This window comes from Mustela erminea, chromosome 1 (genome assembly GCF_009829155.1).
Source record: "Mustela erminea isolate mMusErm1 chromosome 1, mMusErm1.Pri, whole genome shotgun sequence".
In the NCBI taxonomy this organism is placed as follows: domain Eukaryota; kingdom Metazoa; phylum Chordata; class Mammalia; order Carnivora; family Mustelidae; genus Mustela; species Mustela erminea.
The window spans coordinates 59,946,365-59,966,390 of NC_045614.1; the positions used below are offsets into that span (position 1 = coordinate 59,946,365).

Below are 20,026 nucleotides of genomic sequence, written 5' to 3' on the forward strand. Positions count from 1 at the left end.
AGTTAATAACAAGTGCTGGTGAGATTGTGGAGAAATTGGAGCTCTCCTACATTGCTGGTGGGAATGCAAAATGGTGCAGCTGCTTTGGAACACAGTCTGGCAGCTCCTCAAAGAATTACACCAGAGTTATCACATGACCCAGCAATTCCACTCCTAGATACTGACCCAAGCAAAATGAAAACATGTCCACACAAAAACTTGTATGTGAATATTCATAGCAGCATTCTTCATGATGGCTAAGAAACAACCTGGATTTTCATTAACTGATGAATGGATCAACAAAATATAGTACTCTCACACATGGAATATTAATTAGCAATAAAAAGAGATGCAGTACAGATAAATACCATAACATAGATGAACCTTAAAAATATTACACTAAGTACTAAGAGACAGTCCCAAAAGACCATGTATTGTTTGATTCTGTTTGCCACGAACAGGCAAATCCACAGAGACAGAAAGTCTGTGAGTTGTTGCCAGGTGCTCAGGGAGGGATGGTGTTGGGGGAAACTGGCAGGGACCACTAAATGGAGATGTAGGTTTTTTCTTATGGAAGATGAAAATGTCTACAGTAGATTATGGTGGTGACTGCACAACTCTGTGAATATACTAAATGCATTTTTTTAAAATTTTTTTTTTAAAGACTTTATTTATTTATTTGACAGAGAGAAATCACAAGTAGATGGAGAGGCAGGCAGAGAGAGAGAGAGAGAGGGAAGCAGGCTCCCTGCCAAGCAGAGAGCCCGATGCGGGACTCGATCCCAGGACTCTGAGATCATGACCTGAGCCGAAGGCAGCGGCTTAACCCACTGAGCCACCCAGGCGCCCAACTAAATGCATTTTTAATGGGTGATTATTTGGTACATAATATCTCGAGAAACACGTTAAAAAGAAGAAGAAATGCTCTTGAGTGACTAACAGATTGAAAAGTGTTCATTGAGTTTGTTAAATAGGAGACTGTCAGTGGCCTGGGTGAGAGTAGTTTCAGGAAATTCTGGGGGTGATCTGATGGGTGAGGAAGGAGGAGACACAAGGGCCTTGGCTGAGGCCCTATCTTGCTTTTTGAGGGCAGGCTGGCTCTGACCCATAGTGGGACTGGGAGATCTGACCAAGCTCTTCCCCTGCAGTTCTGCTGGAGCCTTGGTCATCAGAGGCAGACCCAGTGCCACAGCTGAGAAGCCAGATGGCTAAGGCTTGGGAGATTCTGTGTGCTGGCTGGTAAAGTTGCAACAGCATTGTTCTGGATCAAAGATGGTGCTCCAGTGCCTGGTCTTCCTAGGCTTTTTGGGGGTAGGTGGGGTGGGGTGAAGGTCCCAAGTGGTCGTGAGGATTGTGGTCATCCAGGAAGAGGGGCTAAGACTAGACCAGGCTTGAAGGTGTGAAGGAAGCAAGATTGAGAGAGAGAGAGGGGAGGAGAAAGAGGACAACATGGAGGAACCATGGTGCTGAACTGGTGGGGGTGGTTGCAGCTAAGGTGGGGTAGGACATTATTGCTTTTGGACCAGGAGATTTGAGACAGTAGGCTGTCACTTCCTGGACCCTTCCCCACAAGAGTGTGTCATTGAGCTTCAGGAGCCCAGGATAAGGAGATTCTCAATAATAGTTCCTGACATCATTTAGGTTGCATTTGGTTTCAAGAAACAGAAAGCTCCATGAGAAAATGACTTAAATAAGAAGGCAGTATCATCTCACACAATGAGAAACCCCTCAGAACACTTGTCATATCTCCTTAGCAAAACAATTTTTCCACACATGCCTCAACCAGTGCTAGCAAGGAAAATGGGACTCTGTGGGGATCTCAGCATCAGCGCATATGGCCCTGGGGAAGAGTGGAAGAGGGAGCAGAAGTTGAATGGACAATGTGTTCACCCCCAACCATCTCACACTGAGGAGCCCAGTGCAGGCTCTCCCATGGATGCACATATGTCAAAATATCTTCCACCCCCTCTGTTCAGAGCCCACTTGGATTCCAGGCCTTTGCTTCTGTGGCATCCTGTGCCAGACCACTAGCTGCTGTCCTCCTACTCCTCTTTGCTTGGCTTATCCCTGGCTATTCTTTACACCTCATCCTAGAAGTCATTTGTCAGCCCAGCCATCCCTAGTCCCCAAGTCTGAGCTGATACATTCTTTCAGTGCCCTGTAATCCCTTCAAAGCAATGGCTATTTCACAAGGGGCTCTATGAGTGTGTCTTTTCTGCTGTTGTGTAGGTCCCATGAGGATAAGAACTATGCCCTCTGACCCCTTGACCCTAATGTTTTGCACAGTACCTATGGAACACAGAAGGTGTTCCATAAATATTTTGTCAAATGTCAATGGATAGTGGATGGTGAGTAGATATGAATGGAAAGATAAATATTTACCTGAAAGAATGAAAATTCTTGGAGATGAGTAAGTGGATGGGTGGCTGGATGGATGGAGAGAGAATTTATGTATAGCTGAGCTATACTTATGTAGGCGGATGGGTGGCTGGTGTGTTGATGGGTGGACGTGAATTGGCTGGGTGGCAGGGTAGAGAGGTGGATGAATGGGTGGTGGATGGGTGGTATGGATAGATGATGCAGGTATGGTGGGTAGATTGTAGAGTGGGTATAGATAGGCAAAAGGAGGAACAAGCTGATGGGTGTGGGCGCGCTGCCCGAATCTACCACGGGGTGGCGCCCTGCACCAGTTTGAGCCCTAGGCCCGTGCGAATGCCCTTTCTGTCCAAAGGGTACTTACAAAAGAGGAACCTTTTGTCCTAGGCAGCGGTGAAAGGTTCCCTGGTGACGCAGGTTTGTAAACAAGTTGAAAAGACGCTGCCCTGCTGGCTCACGTCAAGCGGGACCGCGCAAACAGTGCCACCTCGACCTTGGCTCCCTCGCCCAGAGGCCAGTGTCCGGCTGCTCCTAGCACAAGTATGAGCTGAGCTTGGGGACAGGAGTCCTGCTCGCTGATGTGAACGCAGCCACCCCTTCCTCGGACACAGCATCCCGGTTGGGGACCCTGAAGACGCCTGCCTTGAATTGCTGCAGAAAGTCCCAGGGAGGTATTGAGGGCAGGCGGGATATCTCAAAACCTGCGCAGTTCCTTTTGCCCACGTGGGAACACACATTATCCTAAGCTGCCTGACTTCAACCCTAATGGGAAATCTACATCCTGGCAAACTCCAACCCAAGACCATTCATCCCAGGCTCCATCAGAATCTTAATTTATTCCAGACCCTGATTCAGGCTCACATTTTGATACTGATCCTCCCCAGGCACTAACCCAAGGAGACTTTACCCCAACTTTGCTAGGCCTAATCAGAGCACCCCTTAAACCAACAGTAATATAACTTAATGGGAACCACCTCCAAAACCAACCATGGATTCATAAATGCTTCAAAACACTGAAAAAATAGACAAATGCACAATATGTTGTGGGTGCCAATTCACATCCACCCATGTGGGAGTGTAGGAAAGTGCTGGCTACCTCAACATTTATCAATGCTGAGTATTATCACCCTTTCTCTTCTCTGCCAACTTGATGGGGAGAAAAATCCCAAGTAACACTTTAATTTGCATTTCTGAAGGACTTAAAGGCAACTTCCCCCAGCAACTATTTATTAAATATTAAATATTAAACAAGGTTTATTGAAGCCATGTGATAAAAACCAGCACTTCCTTGGCCCCTGACACTCTAACACCCCTCCCCTCTTCTCAACTCTTCTGGCTATTTCTTCTGATACATGTCTTCATTTTTTTAATATTAGGTTTAAATTTCAATCTCTTGATTGAATTGTAAGTAAATATCAGTTGACTTCTTGTCATGGGAGGTGAAGATCGAACATCTCATGCAACTCTGGGTTCTGTTCATCAGCTACCCAGTGTGGCTGACTCAGGGTTTGAGTACCCAGGTTTCTTTGTCCTATTAGGACTACATTAGTGTTGCTCCCTTCTGACAGTTCCCCAATGTTTGCAATTCTCCCTGAAATTAAATACTTTGTTTTCTACCTTCTTAGTTTTATCCATTTTTAAAATTATGAAATATAGAAATCATATGGAAGAATGTATCATTCTGTTTCATTTGTTTATTTTTTAAAGATTTGTATGTTTTGAGGGAGAGTCGGGGAAAGGGCAGAGGGAGAGGGAGAGAATCTTAAGAAGACTCTCTGCTGAGCTTGGAGCCAGATGTGGGTTGACCCCAGGACCCTAAGATCTTGATCTGAGATGAACCTGAGAATCTGATGTCCAAATGACTGAGCCACCAAGCACCCCAAGAATAATTTTATTTAAAAAAAAAAAAAAAAGAAGAACAACAAATATGCAGACTATGAACTGTAACTTTTCTTAGAAATCCCTAGGGTCCTTACCCTGATTTCCGTGATGTGCTTTGCCTGGTTCATTTAGTTTTTTCACCCATGTGTGTGGCCTTAGCAGTTTGTTTCGTCTCATCTGGTGGTGTACATAGAAAAGGGAGCATTTGCCCTTCTTCTTTGAGGACTTGCTTTTTTGCTCAGCGTCGGGAGAGCCATCCACCTTGGCTCACGTGCATGTGGCCCATTCATTTTCATAGGTACCTGGTAACATTTCAGTGTAAGAATATAAGGCAGTTGATCTATTTTACTGTTGTGGAACATTGTGCTGTGTCCAGTTTCTTTCTTTTGCAAACAATGGTTCTAAACAAATTTTGTCTATGTTTCCTGATGCACAGGTATGAGAGTTTTTCTTGGGTGGACACTGGGGAGTGGAATTGCTGGGTTAGAAGATATGCATTTGTTCCGTTTTTCTGGATAATACCAAATTGTTTTCCAAAGTGGTTGTACCAATTTACACCCTGTGGACAGGGAATTTAAATTGCCTTTGATCTGTTTCCTTGCCAACACTCTGTACTATCAGGCTTTTAAATTTTGCCAGTCTAATCTGCACTGTTACCATGGCCAGATAGTATCTGTTTGTTTACACATAGACCTGTGTCCAGGTTCTATTTTATTCAACTGATCTTTCTGTCATCTGTTCCCATCTATATGTCATGATCACAAACCCTTGCAACCACCCTAAAGATCACTTTCTAGTGCCCAAACACTCTCTGAGAGAAAGCCACAGGATGTAAACTTTTGAGAATTTCCAGACATTCACCTGATTGATAGTTTTGCTGGGTACAGAAGTTTAGGTGGGAATGATTTTTTTTTTTCTGCTGGGATGCTGAAGGCATTTTGTAGCCCCTTGCAACAGATAGTATTTCCCCAAAAGAGCCAGAACAATATGTCTAGTCCCACGTGCATTTTTAGAAACTGGCGACTGTCTATCAGGATATAGACACCATTTCTTACCCCCGAACCTGGGGGACTGAGCAGCTGCCTTGACAAATGTGGCAGGAGTGAGCTTGTATGGTTTTCCAGGTTCCATCATACAAGGTGATACGGTTTATTCCTGGCTGTCTTTCAGGACACTCAGCCCTGGAAACCAGTGTCCGTGTGCTGAGGAAGTCCCAGCCACATGAAGAGGCCATGTGTGTGTGTCCTGGCTGGTAACCCCAGCTAAGACTTCAGCCAAGAATTTGCTTCCACTCCCAGCAATACTATGAGCAGTCTTTCGGATCATTTCAGCTCTCAGGCTTTGAATCACTCCAGCTGCTGCCAAGTGGAGCAGAAGTATACTATCCCCACCAAGGCCTATTCAAATTGAAGATTTACAAATAAGTGTAGTCATTGTTTTAAGCCACTAAATTTTGGGGTATTTGTTACATAGCCAATGCAACAGAATTTCTTTCTGTATGCCAGCTCCTAGCTAAGCAGGCCTTGAGGATGTGAAAGGTGAGTAGGCTATTCCTTGCACCTAAGGAGATCATAATATATTCAATTCAATTCAATTTGAAAAATGTGAGTAACCCACATATCCCCCAGTGCCTTGACATTTGTTCCTTTTTACGTCAATGTACCCAGACTCTGCAGCGCATTGCCCTACTGAAGAGTGGAAGGAACAGTTGTAGGTCTGCTTCTCTGAGAAAGTTTGACCAGATTTTTCTGGTGACAAAGAGGTGACAAGAAGTTGGAGAGTGATGAGTGGCAACAGTCTTTCCTGTGCTGGTCCCCTTTGCAGTGTAGTGGTCCCCGGTAGGCACCTCAGCCCTGCCCACTCCAAGTCTGGCATCCATAGGGGACCATGAGCAAACACAGCTAATCCCTCTTAAGTGTGGGCTGGAGCTGGAATTTAGGAAAGGTCTATTGAACCAGGTTAGGTTCCAACCTAGGTGGCTGGGCTCTGGAACACAGTGCAGCTTAATGACAGCCAGAAAGGCAGTCATTGCCCCGCAGTCACTCCTGACCCAGATGAAGCAGAAGGAGGAGGTCACCTTAGGGAAGAGTGTGGCTGCTGTGAAGGGAGCCCTGGTGAGGCAGAAGGGCACAGGAAAGACCCATCCAGGAGCATGCAAAGCATGAGCTGCTGACAGCCGGGTCCTTTTCTGCCCTGGTTGTAGGTGGTGGGTTGGAGCCAGACAGGGGCTGGTGCTTGGGCTGAGGTTTGAGATGAGGCCTTGGAATGACCCCTGGGTGAGGGGAGGACAGCCTGAGCAGTGTGACATTATTCCTTCAATCATTCAAGAAAAACTTATTGAGCATTCATCACCAGCCAGGCATGATGGGAATGCAGCAAAGGACAATAGAAGCAAAAATCCCTCCTGTCAAAGAACTAACTTCTTCATGGAGCATGAGAGACAATGCATAAACGGCCCAACAGGCAGCAGGCCTGATACAGAAGATGCAATGGCGAGGAAAAAAAGCCTGGTGAGGGGACTGGGGAGGATCTGGTGGGGGTGGAGAGTTTGTTACTTTGTACAGTGTGGTCAGAGGGGACCTTCCGGGAAAGGGAACTTTGGCACAATGACCTGAAGATGGTGATGGCACGAGTTAACCTCTTCCTGGGAGACCTGAGTCCAGGAGAGGGCCAGTGTGGGTGAACCACTGGAGGGGGAATGGGATGGAGGAGGGGAGGGAGGATGGGGAGGGCTCAGGGTGCAGAGCAAGAGAGGGGGAGGACGGTGGCAGGGCTTTCCGGCTCATTGCCTGGGCTTTCAACTCCGTGGGTGAAGTGGGAAGCTGTTGGTGTGTTCCGAACAGAGGAAGATGTGGCCTCATGCTTTTGGAGGATCCTTGTGGCAGCTGCATTGGGAAAAGACCAAGGGGTAGGGTCCTGGATGTATCGTGAGCATGTTGCTGGGTGCTGGTCATGAGACAGAGGAGCCAGGGAGGACTGCAGAGATGATTTTAGCTTGAGTGACCTCTGGGCGATGGAGGAGTTCTTGCTCCCCACCTGGCCTTGCCGGGCACTCAGCCGGATGCAGCTCGCCCCTGCATTCCCACCCTGAGCTCATGTTTTTTTTGTTTGTTTGTTTGTTTGTTTTTTACTATTTTATTTTTTAATTAATTAATTAATTATTTTTATTTATTTTCAACATAACAGCTCATGTTTACAGCCGTCTGCAGTGCTGGAGTGAAAGTTGACTCAGATGGAAATCATTTGTTCAGCCATTTATTCACTCAGCAAACATTTATTGAGCTCCTGCTCTGTGCCGGACACGTGGTAGGAGCTGGAGGTCTGTGGTGGTCTCTGTCCCCATGGAGCTCAGAGCCCCTCGGAGTAGAGAGACGTGGATCGGGTGAACGGGCACAGGGAGTGAGCGAAGGGCTTTGTGGACAGGAGGAGCACCAGAGGGAGACCCCTCGGTTTACAGTGAGGCAGGCCAGTCCCAGCTGAAGAGAGCGAGGCGCGGAGGAGGAGGGGCAGAGACACAACAGGGATGACAGACTAGGAGGATCAGAGGAAGTGGGCACAGGGACAACCAGGAGCTTACACGGAGGACAGGACGGTGAGAGCAGCCTTCTTACAGAGCAATTGTTTAAGACCAAGTTGAAAGGCTGAGACAGAGCTCAGCCGGCAGGTCAGGGTGAAGCAGGACCCAGAGGGGCAGTGGCCCCTGTGAGAGACCAGAGGTCAGGAAGGCCCGGGGGCGGGGGGAGCTCCAGGAACTACCCTGAAGTGTCAGTCAGCTTTTGCTCTGTAATAAACCACCCTAAAATGTAGTGCTTAAAACCACTGCGAGGAGAGGTGTGGTGCGGCTGCAAGGGGCAGAGTCTGTGTTGGGCAAGCAGAAACCGCTTAGCTAGGGTCTTACTCTCAGGAACAGCTGGGAATGGATTGGAGCAGACAAGCGGAGATGCGGGAAGAACTGTTGCTCTGCCTTCTGGATGACAGGGAGGCGGTGCAGACAAAGACCCAGGGACTGGTGAGAGAGAGGCAGAAAGAAAATCTACAGGACTAAGTGATGGTCAGCCATGGGCCCAGGAAGAGGGCTGACCTTTGACCTATCAGGAACTGGACCCCAGAGTTCCCTGCTCAGATGACTCCGAGCCTGCTCCCAGGCCTGACCCTTCCAAAGGGACGCCGCAGCACAGGCATATGCCTTGTTAGGCCTGGAAAGGGAAGGGTGCTCTTTGTGGAGGCAGGCACGGGTGTGGACCAAGCCCAAGCTCTGTCTGCATGAGGGCGCTAGACCCTGACACTCTGGATGGAGTGGGAAGGGAGGAGAAGCAGGGGCTGGGACCTCCATTTCCCTCTCACCCCGGGTCCCACAAATATTAGGGGTGAGCAACAGCCTGAAGGCTGGTAATGTCTTAGAAACACTCACGTGGAGATGCAGACAGGTGACTGGATTCAAAAGACCAGAATTCAGGGGAGAGATCCCAGAAGGAGATAGAAATTTGAAAGTTACTGGCAAAAAGATAGACTACAAGCCGCCCAGACCAATGGAATCTCTGGGAAAAGGCCACTCTCAGGGCATAGTATCACTTTGAAGCTTTGTTGAACTTTGATGAGGGCAGAAAAAAGCTTGTCTTCTCTGAATAAATAGACTGCTTGACACAGAAGTATCAGAAAATGGCTGATTTTATTGCTGATGAGATAAAGAAGGCCTCAGATCCATGGCACGTGGGCAAGGAAGATAAAAAGAAAATAAAAATGTACACAGTCAAGCCATAATACCTAAACAGCGATGGGATCTGTGAACAAGGGAGATGTACTTGACAAGCCTCCAGAAGCCAGGAGTCAGAAGCTTGGTGGCCTGTGGACAACCAGCAGAGCTCTTCTTCAGGGCAAGACACACAAGCCGAGGGCAGGGAGCAGAGCAAGAAGCAAGGCAGAATGGAACCCCAGGGGCATTAGAGTCTACCCACCAACAAACCAAAGAAGGCACACTTGAAAGCTCAGCGGCCACATACAGCTAGGACATGGGTACGGATTTTGCATAACCATGCCAAGCCCCCAAAAGCTTCCCAGCCGAAAATAGAAATTACTTTTAAAAGTACTCCTAAGAAACAGTCCCAAGTGACCCCAACCCTCCAGGGGCAAGAAGTCAAAAGGATCACCACCTTGAGCCAAGTTCCTCGTCCCAGCAGGGAGCTTCTGTGGCCTGCAGCCCCCGCTCTGTCTCAGCCAGCTGCCTCTGACATTCTCCTTCTCTATTTCACAGATGAAACTGAGGCCAAGATGAGTCCAGACATGTGAAGGCCACACAGCTGGCAGGTCTGTGTGTCTGGGGTCTCGTTCCCTACATCATTCTATCTTCTCCAGTGGTCAGTTTTTCCTAGAAGCCCTTAATGCAGGTCCTTCTCTGTGACTCAGCATCCTTCTGGTGACCATTATTCTTGGCTGCTGTCTGTCAATGGCACCTCCCAGGTCCTGGGACCCAGGCTCCCCTTACCTCTGGTCCCTTGTCCAGCCCGGCCTGCCCACTCTGGTAGGCATCCTGTGTCACCCCAGATGGATGCCAACACTTCCACCCCCTCACCGAGCCATGCCCTGTGCCAGGCAGCTATCGTCACAGCTCCCATTCCTCATGGTGTGGGATGGAGATGTGGGGAAGTCGAGGGGCATGCTTGAGTTCCCACCTCTGGTGAGTGTGCAGGTAGGACTTCCTGGTGTTAGACCCAAGCTGGACCTCTTGTCTGTCTGCTGGCTCACCTCTCTGACAAGAACTCTGTGTTCTATTTTCTTTACAAACATCATTCCTCAGGGTGAGGGTTGTGACTTTTTGGTCCAAAACATGTGGCTCTTCGAGAACCTGGACTCTGGCTTCAGAGGACTTGGGTTCAAATCTGACCTCTGCCATCTTTGAGCTGTGTGACCTGGGTGAGTTCCTTTACTTCTCTGTGCCTCAGTATCCTTATCTATACAACAGGACCATGAGTACACCAGGTCTTTAAGGTTATGTGAGCATTAAATGGATTAATACTGGCAAAGCACTTGGAACAGAGCCTGGCCTGGGCTAAGTTCTTGGTCCACTTAGGGTCCTGCTGGCTTCACACTATGGCTCCTGCTCGGCCTGAGACATCCTCATCCAGTTTACAGAAAGAGTCTCCAAGTGGGCGCCTGTCTCAGCCAACGTCACCCCTCTCCTTTGACTCTTTCCATGTTGCTGTGGTCACACTGGCTTCTTTGATTTCTCAATGACACCAGCCCAGCTGCCTCAGGACATTTGCACTGTTTCCTCTTCCCTTTATCTTCAAGACTGCTATCACCTTCTCAACAAGCCCTGTCCTCCTGGCCTGTTCCACATTATAGCCTGCATCTCCGGCCTGAATACATCACTTGGCTCCACTTCTTACTTCTCCATAGTATAGCTCTCTTCTGACTTTCCTTATCATTTTCTGTCTGAGTCTTCCTGCTGCCCGTTTTTGCTCTTCCTGCGATAGACTACACACTTCTCGAGGGCAGAAATCTTTGCCTGTGTGTTCACTGATGTGGCTTGAATGCTCAGAGAGTAGCTGACACCTAGCAGTGATGTTCTCAAGAGTCCTTGCACAGAAGGGGGAGGCCTATACCCCAGACACCCATGTTGCCCGAGGGCCCTGTGCTCCTGGTGCCCAGACCACAATCCGAATCAGACTTCTGCAACCCTAGCTGCTCACACCCCTGAGTTTTCCTGGCTTCTCCGACAGTGGCAACATGCCCGGTGCTGTAATTTTCTTTTGCAAGAAGTGGCCAGAGGCATGGAAAAAAGTCCCAGCAAGGACTGGAACCAGCCGAAGAGGTCTTGATCCTTTCAGGCAGCTGAAGAGGTCTTGATCCTGAGGATGGAGGATGGCCTCAGGCTGGGTGGGGGTGGGTGGGAGAAGATGCAGGAAGATTCAGACACTGGATGCCCTAGTGGAGACCTCCACCTACTCCAAGTATAGGGGCCAGGCCCGGTAGGGTTGAGACAGTGGTTCCCCCTTCCCGGGCCAGTGATTCCTCCTCCCTGGCCCACAAGAGGAATGGGAGCCAGGCAGGGCTGCTGGTGGGCAAAAAGGTTAGGAGTCAGTTAATTCAATTCTTTTTTTTTTTTTCTTTCTTTCCTTTTGTTTTTAAATTTAAACAGGCTCCATGACCAGCATGGATCCCAGTGTGGGGCTTGAATTTACAATTCTGAGATTAAGACCTGAGCTGAGGTCAAGAGTCAGAGGTTTAACAGACTTAGAGTCACCCAGGAGGCCCTGCCTCTTTGATTCCTTATCAAAAGTCAATGAGATACCTTGCAAATATTAATCCATTTATAAGATATTAATCTTATCAAAAGTCAATGAGATACCTTGCAGATATTAATATTAATGCAAATACCCTTGGGGCTCCTGGGTATGGGAAATCTGTTGGTTGAGTGTCTGACTCTTGATTTTGACTCAGATCATGATCTCAGGGTCCTGGGATTGAGCCCCAAGTCGGGCTCCACACTCTGCAGGGAGTCAGCCCCTCCTCCCATGCTGTTTCTTTCTCTAGAATAAATAAATAAATCTTTTCAAAAGATACAAATACCCTTGACCTGACCCTACTCGCCTCACCCTGCCCAGCCCACTATGTTACAGGAGGGGCTGACCATGAATGGTGAGTCATGTACACAGTGGAACTGTCTCAGATGTTGGGGAATGTCCCCTGTATCTATATGGAACAGCCTCAGGGAGACGGTTAAAGAGCATGTGTATGCGTACATGTGTGCATACGTGTGTGCGTGTGTGTGCGCATTAGAATCCACGTTGTGTATTAAAGATGGCGACCCTTTTCTGCTTAACATATCCATAGAAATGTCCACAGGGTGGCCTCTGGGAAGGGACACTGTGGGAGCAGGTGGCAATAGGAGGGACCCAGGCTCTTCACAGAACACCCTTGTCTATCTCTTGGCTTATTTTCTGGGTGCATGAGTTACACAGAAGAATCTGCTACATTGAAAACAGACATATGTGGCTAAGGTCCCAGCAGTGGGCACGCTGGGCACACGGTACCAGACTTCCATTCCTTTAGTGCCCTACTTGGGCCTCAGCTCAGGGCAGGCATGTGGTGTGTTCTGTTTTGAACCAGGGAGAGCCCACTCCTAAGTCACTGGGGAGCATGCTGACAGAATGTGGCAGTCCTGGGCCATGGTGAGCCCTGGACCTGATGGCAGAGCCAGGGCTGATGGCGGGATAGTGAAGGGCTCTGCACAACTTCTCACTGCCCTTAGCTGGAAACAAGCCTTTCCATCTGGCCTGATCTCTGCTTCACTACGTGTGCTCACCATGCTACGGACACACTGGTCTCTCAGTCTGTCTCACCTCAGTGCCTTAGCATGTGCTGAGCTCTTGGCTAGGAATGCTTTTTTGTGACTCTGAGTCTGCCCTGGTGCTTCCACGTAAATACCCTGATAGAAGCCTGTCCTGACATTGCTATATAACTATGCCTCCTGCTACTCCCCCCACACCCTGCCCCGTCTCATTCTAGGGCTGATTTTCTTCATCTACGTTACAGAGAAACTCCCTCACTGAGAGGTATTTATGTAAGTGCCTGGAGCATGGTCTCCGTGGAGCTTGTCTGCTACCTTCTCCTCAGGACCCAGCACACAGTCTGTGCTGGGTAGCTACCACACACATGTTTTCTTTCCTTTCCCTTTTGATAGTATCCTTTTCTTTGCTGTTTGTTCTTAACAACTCTGATTACACTTTAGTGAAGGGATCCCATAACCCATGACTGGGTTCTAACTTGTTTAGTTGGACAGAGGGATAAAGACTTCTGCAAATGACCATGGAGGGAACATGTGCCATCCAAGGCTGCCCCTGCTCATGCCCCTTCCCTGAGCACGTTGGGAGTCTCAGAGATAAGGGAATGTCACATATCTTTTTTCATCCTGCAGGGTTGGACTGGGCCCCCACCCCAAATGCCATCTCAGGTTGAGCTCTGCTTCTGTCATTTGCTTTTGCCTTCAGAATATTCCAGCATGATCCCCCTTAGCTGAAATGACACACCTGGGTGGTGATGCACCCAGGATGCCCCAGAATGGAAGGACCAACAAGGAAAATATTCAACAGTGGGTGAGCTGCCCTGTCCTGACTCCCAGGGGTCCCCTGCTCCCAGCCACACCTCTACCTTGGGCTGCCTGTGGCCCAGTAACAGAGGGGGGTGCCTCCCACAGCCAGCTTTGTTGGTATTCTGACCAGCGGAGGCCTGCACCCTGTAGCAGACACTCGAGTATCCTCCCTGCCCTCACTCAATGCCCGTGCTGAGTCCCGGGGCTTGCCTCCAGCCTGTGGGCCTTGACGTCTGCTCTTTCCACTCCACCCCCCGCCCTGCTCCCTCCACCAGTTTTGCATCCTGTGTTTTTCCAAGGCTTCAAAGAGGAAACTAAACCTTTTCTCTACCAGAGCCCAATCCAATCCTTGGCTAGTCCTGAGGTTCGGCCTGCCCTTATTCCCAAAGCCATTTGCATTTCCTTTGCCACTACCTGGTCCAAGCCAGCACAGGCGCTCCCCTGGCTCCAATTGGCTTGCCAATCCCATCTGTCTTCTCCTCCTGTTTCCTCCTGGGTGTCCAGTGTCTGCTAGCCACCCCTCTCTCTGCCCTCTGCCTCATTCTGGAGGCTGACCTTGAACCTCACCGAAGCCTGTGTGGTTTGGCCAATAGGAAGCGCTGCAGGCAATGGAAGGTGGGAGCAGAGACGCGTAAGGCACTGTCCCACGCCAGGGCTCTGGCCTGCTGCTGGCCTCCCGCCTTCCCACTCCAGTCCTCCAGCTCCTTCTGGCCTCAGTGGGAGTCATGGGTTGCCACACCGCCCCTCACCTGCCCCACCTCTGTCGAGAGCCCTGTTGTTGATTCAGTATCACCCATTTGAGGGCATTGTCTTGTCCCTTGCGGACACTGGCGGACTGATACGCCCCAGACACTCCCTTTTGCATACAACAGCACAACAATCTTTTTAAAACCTAAATCTGGTCCAGTCTCTCCCACCCCTGAACACTTCAGTGGACTCCCATTGTTCTGAGAATACAAACACAAATCTTTATGACCATCAACAATAGTGTTCGTTTAATTGCCAGTTGCAGTCCCTTAGCAGGTCAGGAGGTTAATTGCATGGGTTGCATTTCTTTCTTTTCTCTCCCTCTGTGTAATGAATGACAGCAGCGTAGAGCAGACTGAGTACAAGGCACCAGCGCTCACCGTATCACCACAGGGAGCCTGGGTTAGGGGTTGGTGTGAGAATCTGCTTTGGTAACATGCAAGCTGGGTGGGCCAGAAGGTGACGTCTCCCTGTGGGCTGCCTTCCCGCACCTCCTCTCCATGCTTCTACTGCATGCCCACAACTTCCGGCTCCCAGCCTCAGCTTCTTTTCAGTGCCTCAAACCCACAGGCTCTTTCCTGCCAATAGGCCTGGGGATATGTTGTTCCTTTGGCCTGGATTGCCCTTCCCTTCGTTCTTCCCAAGAATTTCCTCTTGTGCCATGTCAACGCTTCAGAGAGGCCCTCTTGGGTTGGCCCACCTGCAGCAGCTTCCCTCTGTCCATCACCCTCACAGGACGCTGGTGCATTAGAACCTCCATGAGGACATAAACAGCTGTTGGGTGAGTACTCTTAACTGTTCGTAGTGCTTATTCTCATGTAGTTATAAAGTCTGTTCCCTTGCCTTCTTGCTTATCCCCACTAGAATAGAAGCTCCCAGAAGGTAGGCCCTTTCCTCTTGCTAACTGCTGTATCCCCAGACCAGTGCTTGGCATTCCGTAAGTGCTCAGTACACGCCTGGCAAGAGAATGAGTGGATGAACTGTTTCTGAGAACAGGGAGGCTTCAGGGAAGCGCATCCCAGGATGCCTCACATGTTTGACGACACTGGGTCGACTCTGGCTCAGAGGAGTGGGTGCAGGTGAGAATGGCTAGGGGCCCTCAAGCCTGGGTCCTCTGACCCCTTGCCTGCTCTGGGCCATGCTCCTGTCAGTGCTGACAGCTTGGAGAGTCTAACACCGCCTGATCTGACAGCTGGAACACCGTCCAGGTTCCTCCTCCAGGGGACAGGTCCCTTCATGTGGCAGAAAGCTCGAGGACATGCACCAGGAGAGCCTCCGTCCTGCCTCTGCCGCTGGCAGCCTGGGTCCCGAGACAGGTTCCTCTTTGTGGCCCAGCCCCTCAGCTGGGAAATCAAGATGGGAAGCAACACTTATTGTGAGGCCTGGGGGAGGCGATGCGCACTGCAGCTAGCCCACTGAAAGGCTGGTGTGTGGTTTGACCCTGATAATAAATTACTCTAAATTGTGGGCAGAGCGAGTGCCTGCCAGTCTGGCCAGTTGGAGAAGGAGCTCCTTGTCCCACGATGGCTACCCATTACATGTTCTTGGTGGTTCCTGAAAGGCCATGGTCTGGGCCCCCTGGCCTGGGATCTTCTCCCTGATCAGGTCCTCTTCTGAATAAGCTGAGCAAAGGGGCGTGGCCTCACAGGAGAGAGTTTTTCTCTTCTTGAGGGTGGGGGTTGTGTGAAAAGCCAGCACAGGACAGGAGAAAGTGCTGAACCAGGGAGAGCATGCAGGGAAGGACAGGCCTCTGGGATGGCTGGCCTCAACTTTTAGACCGGTCTAATCTCAGCACATGCCCATCCTAATAAATTCCACCTGGCCTGAAGAAGCTCATGAGGGCTCGGAACTGTGGCGGGGCTGGAAGGTGACAGGTCACTATGCAGCAGGAAGAAAATGTGCCTAAGCCATAGGGAACCCTGAAAGAGAGGAATTTGCTAACTATGACACCAGAGGCTTCTAGAATCCCTGACTGCCTGTGGTTACAGAAATCTAAACAAATCCTGCAACTCCAGGAACGTGGTTGGCCACGTCTACCCTGCACAGAATTCAAGGAAGAGAAAGCTCAGTATCACTCTACGAAGTAGAGGATAGTTTTCGTAGTGCAGCGGTTATCACATTCGCCTGATACTCTACAAAGTACGGGATAGAAATAGGCACTCTACAAAGATACAGAAGCCACCAGGAAGATATAAACATAGGAAAAAATTAACTTCACCAATAATGCAAGAGATATAGATTCAAACAGTGGTACTTTTTTTAAACCTGCCATGCTGGCAAAAACTGCCCCCAATTTTGTCACTTTTTATAAAGCGCTGATACTCAGTACTGAAGAAGATATGGAAAATGGGGAATGGGATTCATTGATTGTGGGGATCTAGATTCATATCATTTTTGGAAGACAAGTCGGTCAAAAGATACCAAATCTAAAATTACCCTTTCATTTAGAAATCTCACTTTTCAAATTTATCTTTAAGAAATAGGAGGATGGGCGCACCTGGGTGGCTCAGTTGATTAAGCGACTGCCTTTGGCAAGTCAGGATCTTAGAGTTCCCGAAATGAGTCCCACATCGGGCTCCCGGCTCCATGGGGAGTCTGCTTCTCCCTCTGACCTTCTAAGCTCTCATGCTCTTTCTCACTATCTCTCTCTCAAATAAATAAATAAAATCTTAAAAAAAAAATAATAGGATGGGAGCAGGCGCAAGCATTTGCCTTTAGCTAAGGACCCTGGGTTCGAGCCCCACATCCTTCTCTCTCTCCCCACTGCTTGTGCTCTTTCTTGCTCTCTCTCTCTCTCTTTCTCAAATAGGTACATAAAAAAAATAGTAGCATAAGTACACAAAGATGTACTGCAGTTTTGTATATGATAAGGAACAATTGGAGGGTTGCTATGTTGTACACCTGAAACTAATATAACATATGTCAGTTACACTTCGATAAAAAAAAAAAATAAAGACGCATTATTCATAAAATTTTTTTTTTTGCTAAATAAGTATAGAATCCTAGGTAACTTGTAAAAGTAATTGCTATTAATCTATCCTTATTGGCACAGAAAGATGTATACAATCCATGGTTCTGTTTGAAAAGGCTCAGCAGCAACCCAATGCCCATTGATGGATGAATGGATAAGCAAAATGTTATGGAATATGGTTCAACCCTTAAAAGGAAGGAAAATCTGTCACAAGCTACCATACGGATTAACTTTAAGGACATTACAGTTCCTGAAAGAAGCCAGTCACAAGAGAACAAATCCTGCATGATTCCACTCACATGAGATCTCTAGAGTCCCCAGACTCCCAGGGACAGAAAGCAGGGTGGTGGCTGCCTGGGGGAGGAGACTGGGGAGTTCACATTTAGTGGGGATGTTAATAATGATGGGATTATGAATGACTTCTTTTCCTCTTTTTTATATTTGTCTGTATTTTTGGATTTGGGGGCTGTAAGAACATTTACTACTATACGAATACCAAAAAAATTATGAAAAAATAACACTCAAAGGTGCACAATCAGATCATATTTTTTTTCTGGTTATAGAAGTACTATACGCCTATTGTAGAAAATCTGGAAAAGTAAAAAATAGAATGCTCATAAAAGATCACTGAGTCCTGAGCCCGATGTGGGTCTCGATCTCACGACGGAGATCATGATACTGAGGTCATGACCTGAGCCAGAAGCTTAATGGTTGGAGCCACCCAGGCACCCCTAAAAAGAGATCCATTATAATCCCATTACTCAATGTAAATGCTTTTAAAAATCATGGATGTAAATACTTCTCTATGCATTTCTAATATTTTCTATAAGCCTGTTTTTCTTTTTATAATCGTATATAGAATATACGATTTTGTATCCATATAAATTTTGTATAGTGCTTTTCTTCACTTTAACTTTTATCAATAGTCTTCTGAAAACCCAGTTTAAATTGATAAATGATATTCCACTGCACAGATAGGGTATCGTTCATTATCACGTTCCTATGGTTGCATATTCAGTGGTTTCTGAGTTTTCTTAGTTGTAAGCAACGCCGGGAAGAACAAGCTTGTCTACAAATCTGCTTACAGATCTGATCACTCTTTGTGATCAGTTTCTACAAGTAGACTTACAGACTGAAAAGTGATATGTATATTGCACTGTTGCTTTCTGCAAATGTACCTCTTTACACCAGGGTTATAACTTCAATGTCCTTGTAAGTTGGATGAAAAGTATCTTGTTTTAATTTGTGTTTCTTTGATCAGTCATGAAATTAGTGGTTAGAAATTTCCCTGTGCGTGCACTGGCTATTTTAATGTTTTGTTTATGTCTTTTTCCCACTTGGGTCACCGCTTTCCTTACTGTATTTTGAAATGATGAATTTCCTCTAGAATCTGGCAAGTAGCTAGTGACAGGCTGGTGTGGTACCTTCCACTGCACTCGGTGTCTTCATGTTAAGTCCAGGACCCTTGCACAGACCCCCCCCCCATCCCGCCCCCATGCACCTGTGAAGCCGGCCCTGTGGCTGCTGATGAGTGATCACTTCCCAGCTCCACTGCTGGCTCCTTATGGTTGCTCAGAGCCAGTGATAACTAGTGACTCCCTGGACTAATAGAATAGGCACCTTGGAGAAAGAGTATGGGAAACTCAGGCTGGATGTTGGCCTGAAAAACATGTTAAACCTTGAGGACTTTAACCAGGCAAGAATGACTCAGTAACTCCCTGTTAGCCATCAACATCAACATCAGCCAGCAGAGCGAGGACGGGCCCGATTTCACTGGGAAGGTGATCTTGATCGATCTTCACTTCCAAATGTGAATTCAATTCCTTTCGTAGAAACCTTGGCTATGGAATTTTTCTCTTAGAATTTCTATCTGTCCCTTTGGTTTGGTTCTCAGGATGTTCTGCTATTCTGTCTTGATTGGGTTTTTATGAATATTATTAAGTATTACATTTTCAAACGTTCTTTTTTTTTTTTTCCCAAAGAATTTATTTATTTATTTGACAGAGCGAAAGAGCACAAGCAGGCAGAGCAATAGAAGGAGAGGGAGAGGCAGGGTCCCTGCTGAGCAGGGAGCCCCAGTGTGGGGTTTAATCTCAGGACCCTGGGATGATGACCTGAGCCGGATGCAGACATTTAACCGTCTAAGCCACCCAGGCGCCCCATTTTCAAACATTCCTTCTTGTCCTCTGAGTGTTCCTTTTCCCTGACGGCTGGTTCTTGGTTTCAGTGTCTTCTGTCCACTCGGTCCTTCTGTCCTTACACCTACACCTCTGGAAGATCCCGCTGCACGCAGGCCTAGGGGACCAAGGAACAAAGATCATGGCCCTGGAGGTCCAAGTTGTGACCAGCAGCCAAGTGGGCACAGACCTGGGGTGGAGCCAAGCATGCCAGCCCACTGTGGTGGTGGTGGGGGGGGTGGTCAGGACAAAGAGGTGACACTGGTTCAGAGACTCAAAGTGACAGTGTGGTAAGTAAGAGAGGAATCCGTCTTGTGCCGACCCACCATCTGAGCTGCTGACTGCCAGGGCTGGGACAGCAGGCATCTTGGCACCAGGGCCCCAGACTCCTCTACTGCCAGTCACTGCCTTCTCTCACATGACCACTCACAGCCACATATAGGTTTTAGATATTGAGAAGGGGAAAGAAGAAGTGGGGGGCATGCCCCTTCCCTTTATGGCCTCCACAAAGAGGGGACCACTGTCCACTGGAGAAACCAAGGCTGGGATGTCAGCTATGCGGCCAGGTCTGGGTCGTTCTGAGAGTGGGGCTGGGAACCCAGGCACCTGGAGTACCGGCCTGTGTCTAACCAGATGCAGAGATCAGAGCAAGTTACTATGCTCTGTGGGTCCGTTTTTCTCCTCTGCACCAAAAGTTTGGCCAACATAGCCTTGGAGGGGTCCTGAGAGGAGGCCTCTGAACCCATAGTCTTCTGAGGCAGTTGAGGAAGCCTCAGCCTTGGGGAAGGAAAGGTGAAATCAGGC

The 20,026-nt window shown here is 48.4% G+C and overlaps 1 protein-coding gene across 1 annotated transcript in view; it reads left to right on the forward strand.

Moving 5' to 3' along the window:
* The window catches only part of ZXDC (ZXD family zinc finger C), a 97,095-nt gene extending 91,279 nt beyond the window's left edge, over positions 1-5,816 (forward strand). The window contains exon 9 of the mRNA XM_032341431.1: positions 5,407-5,816. Coding sequence (XP_032197322.1) covers positions 5,407-5,492 — 86 coding nt within the window. The 3' untranslated portion in view covers positions 5,493-5,816. The remainder of the gene's footprint in view (positions 1-5,406) is intronic.
* The last annotated feature ends 14,210 nt before the right edge of the window (positions 5,817-20,026 follow it).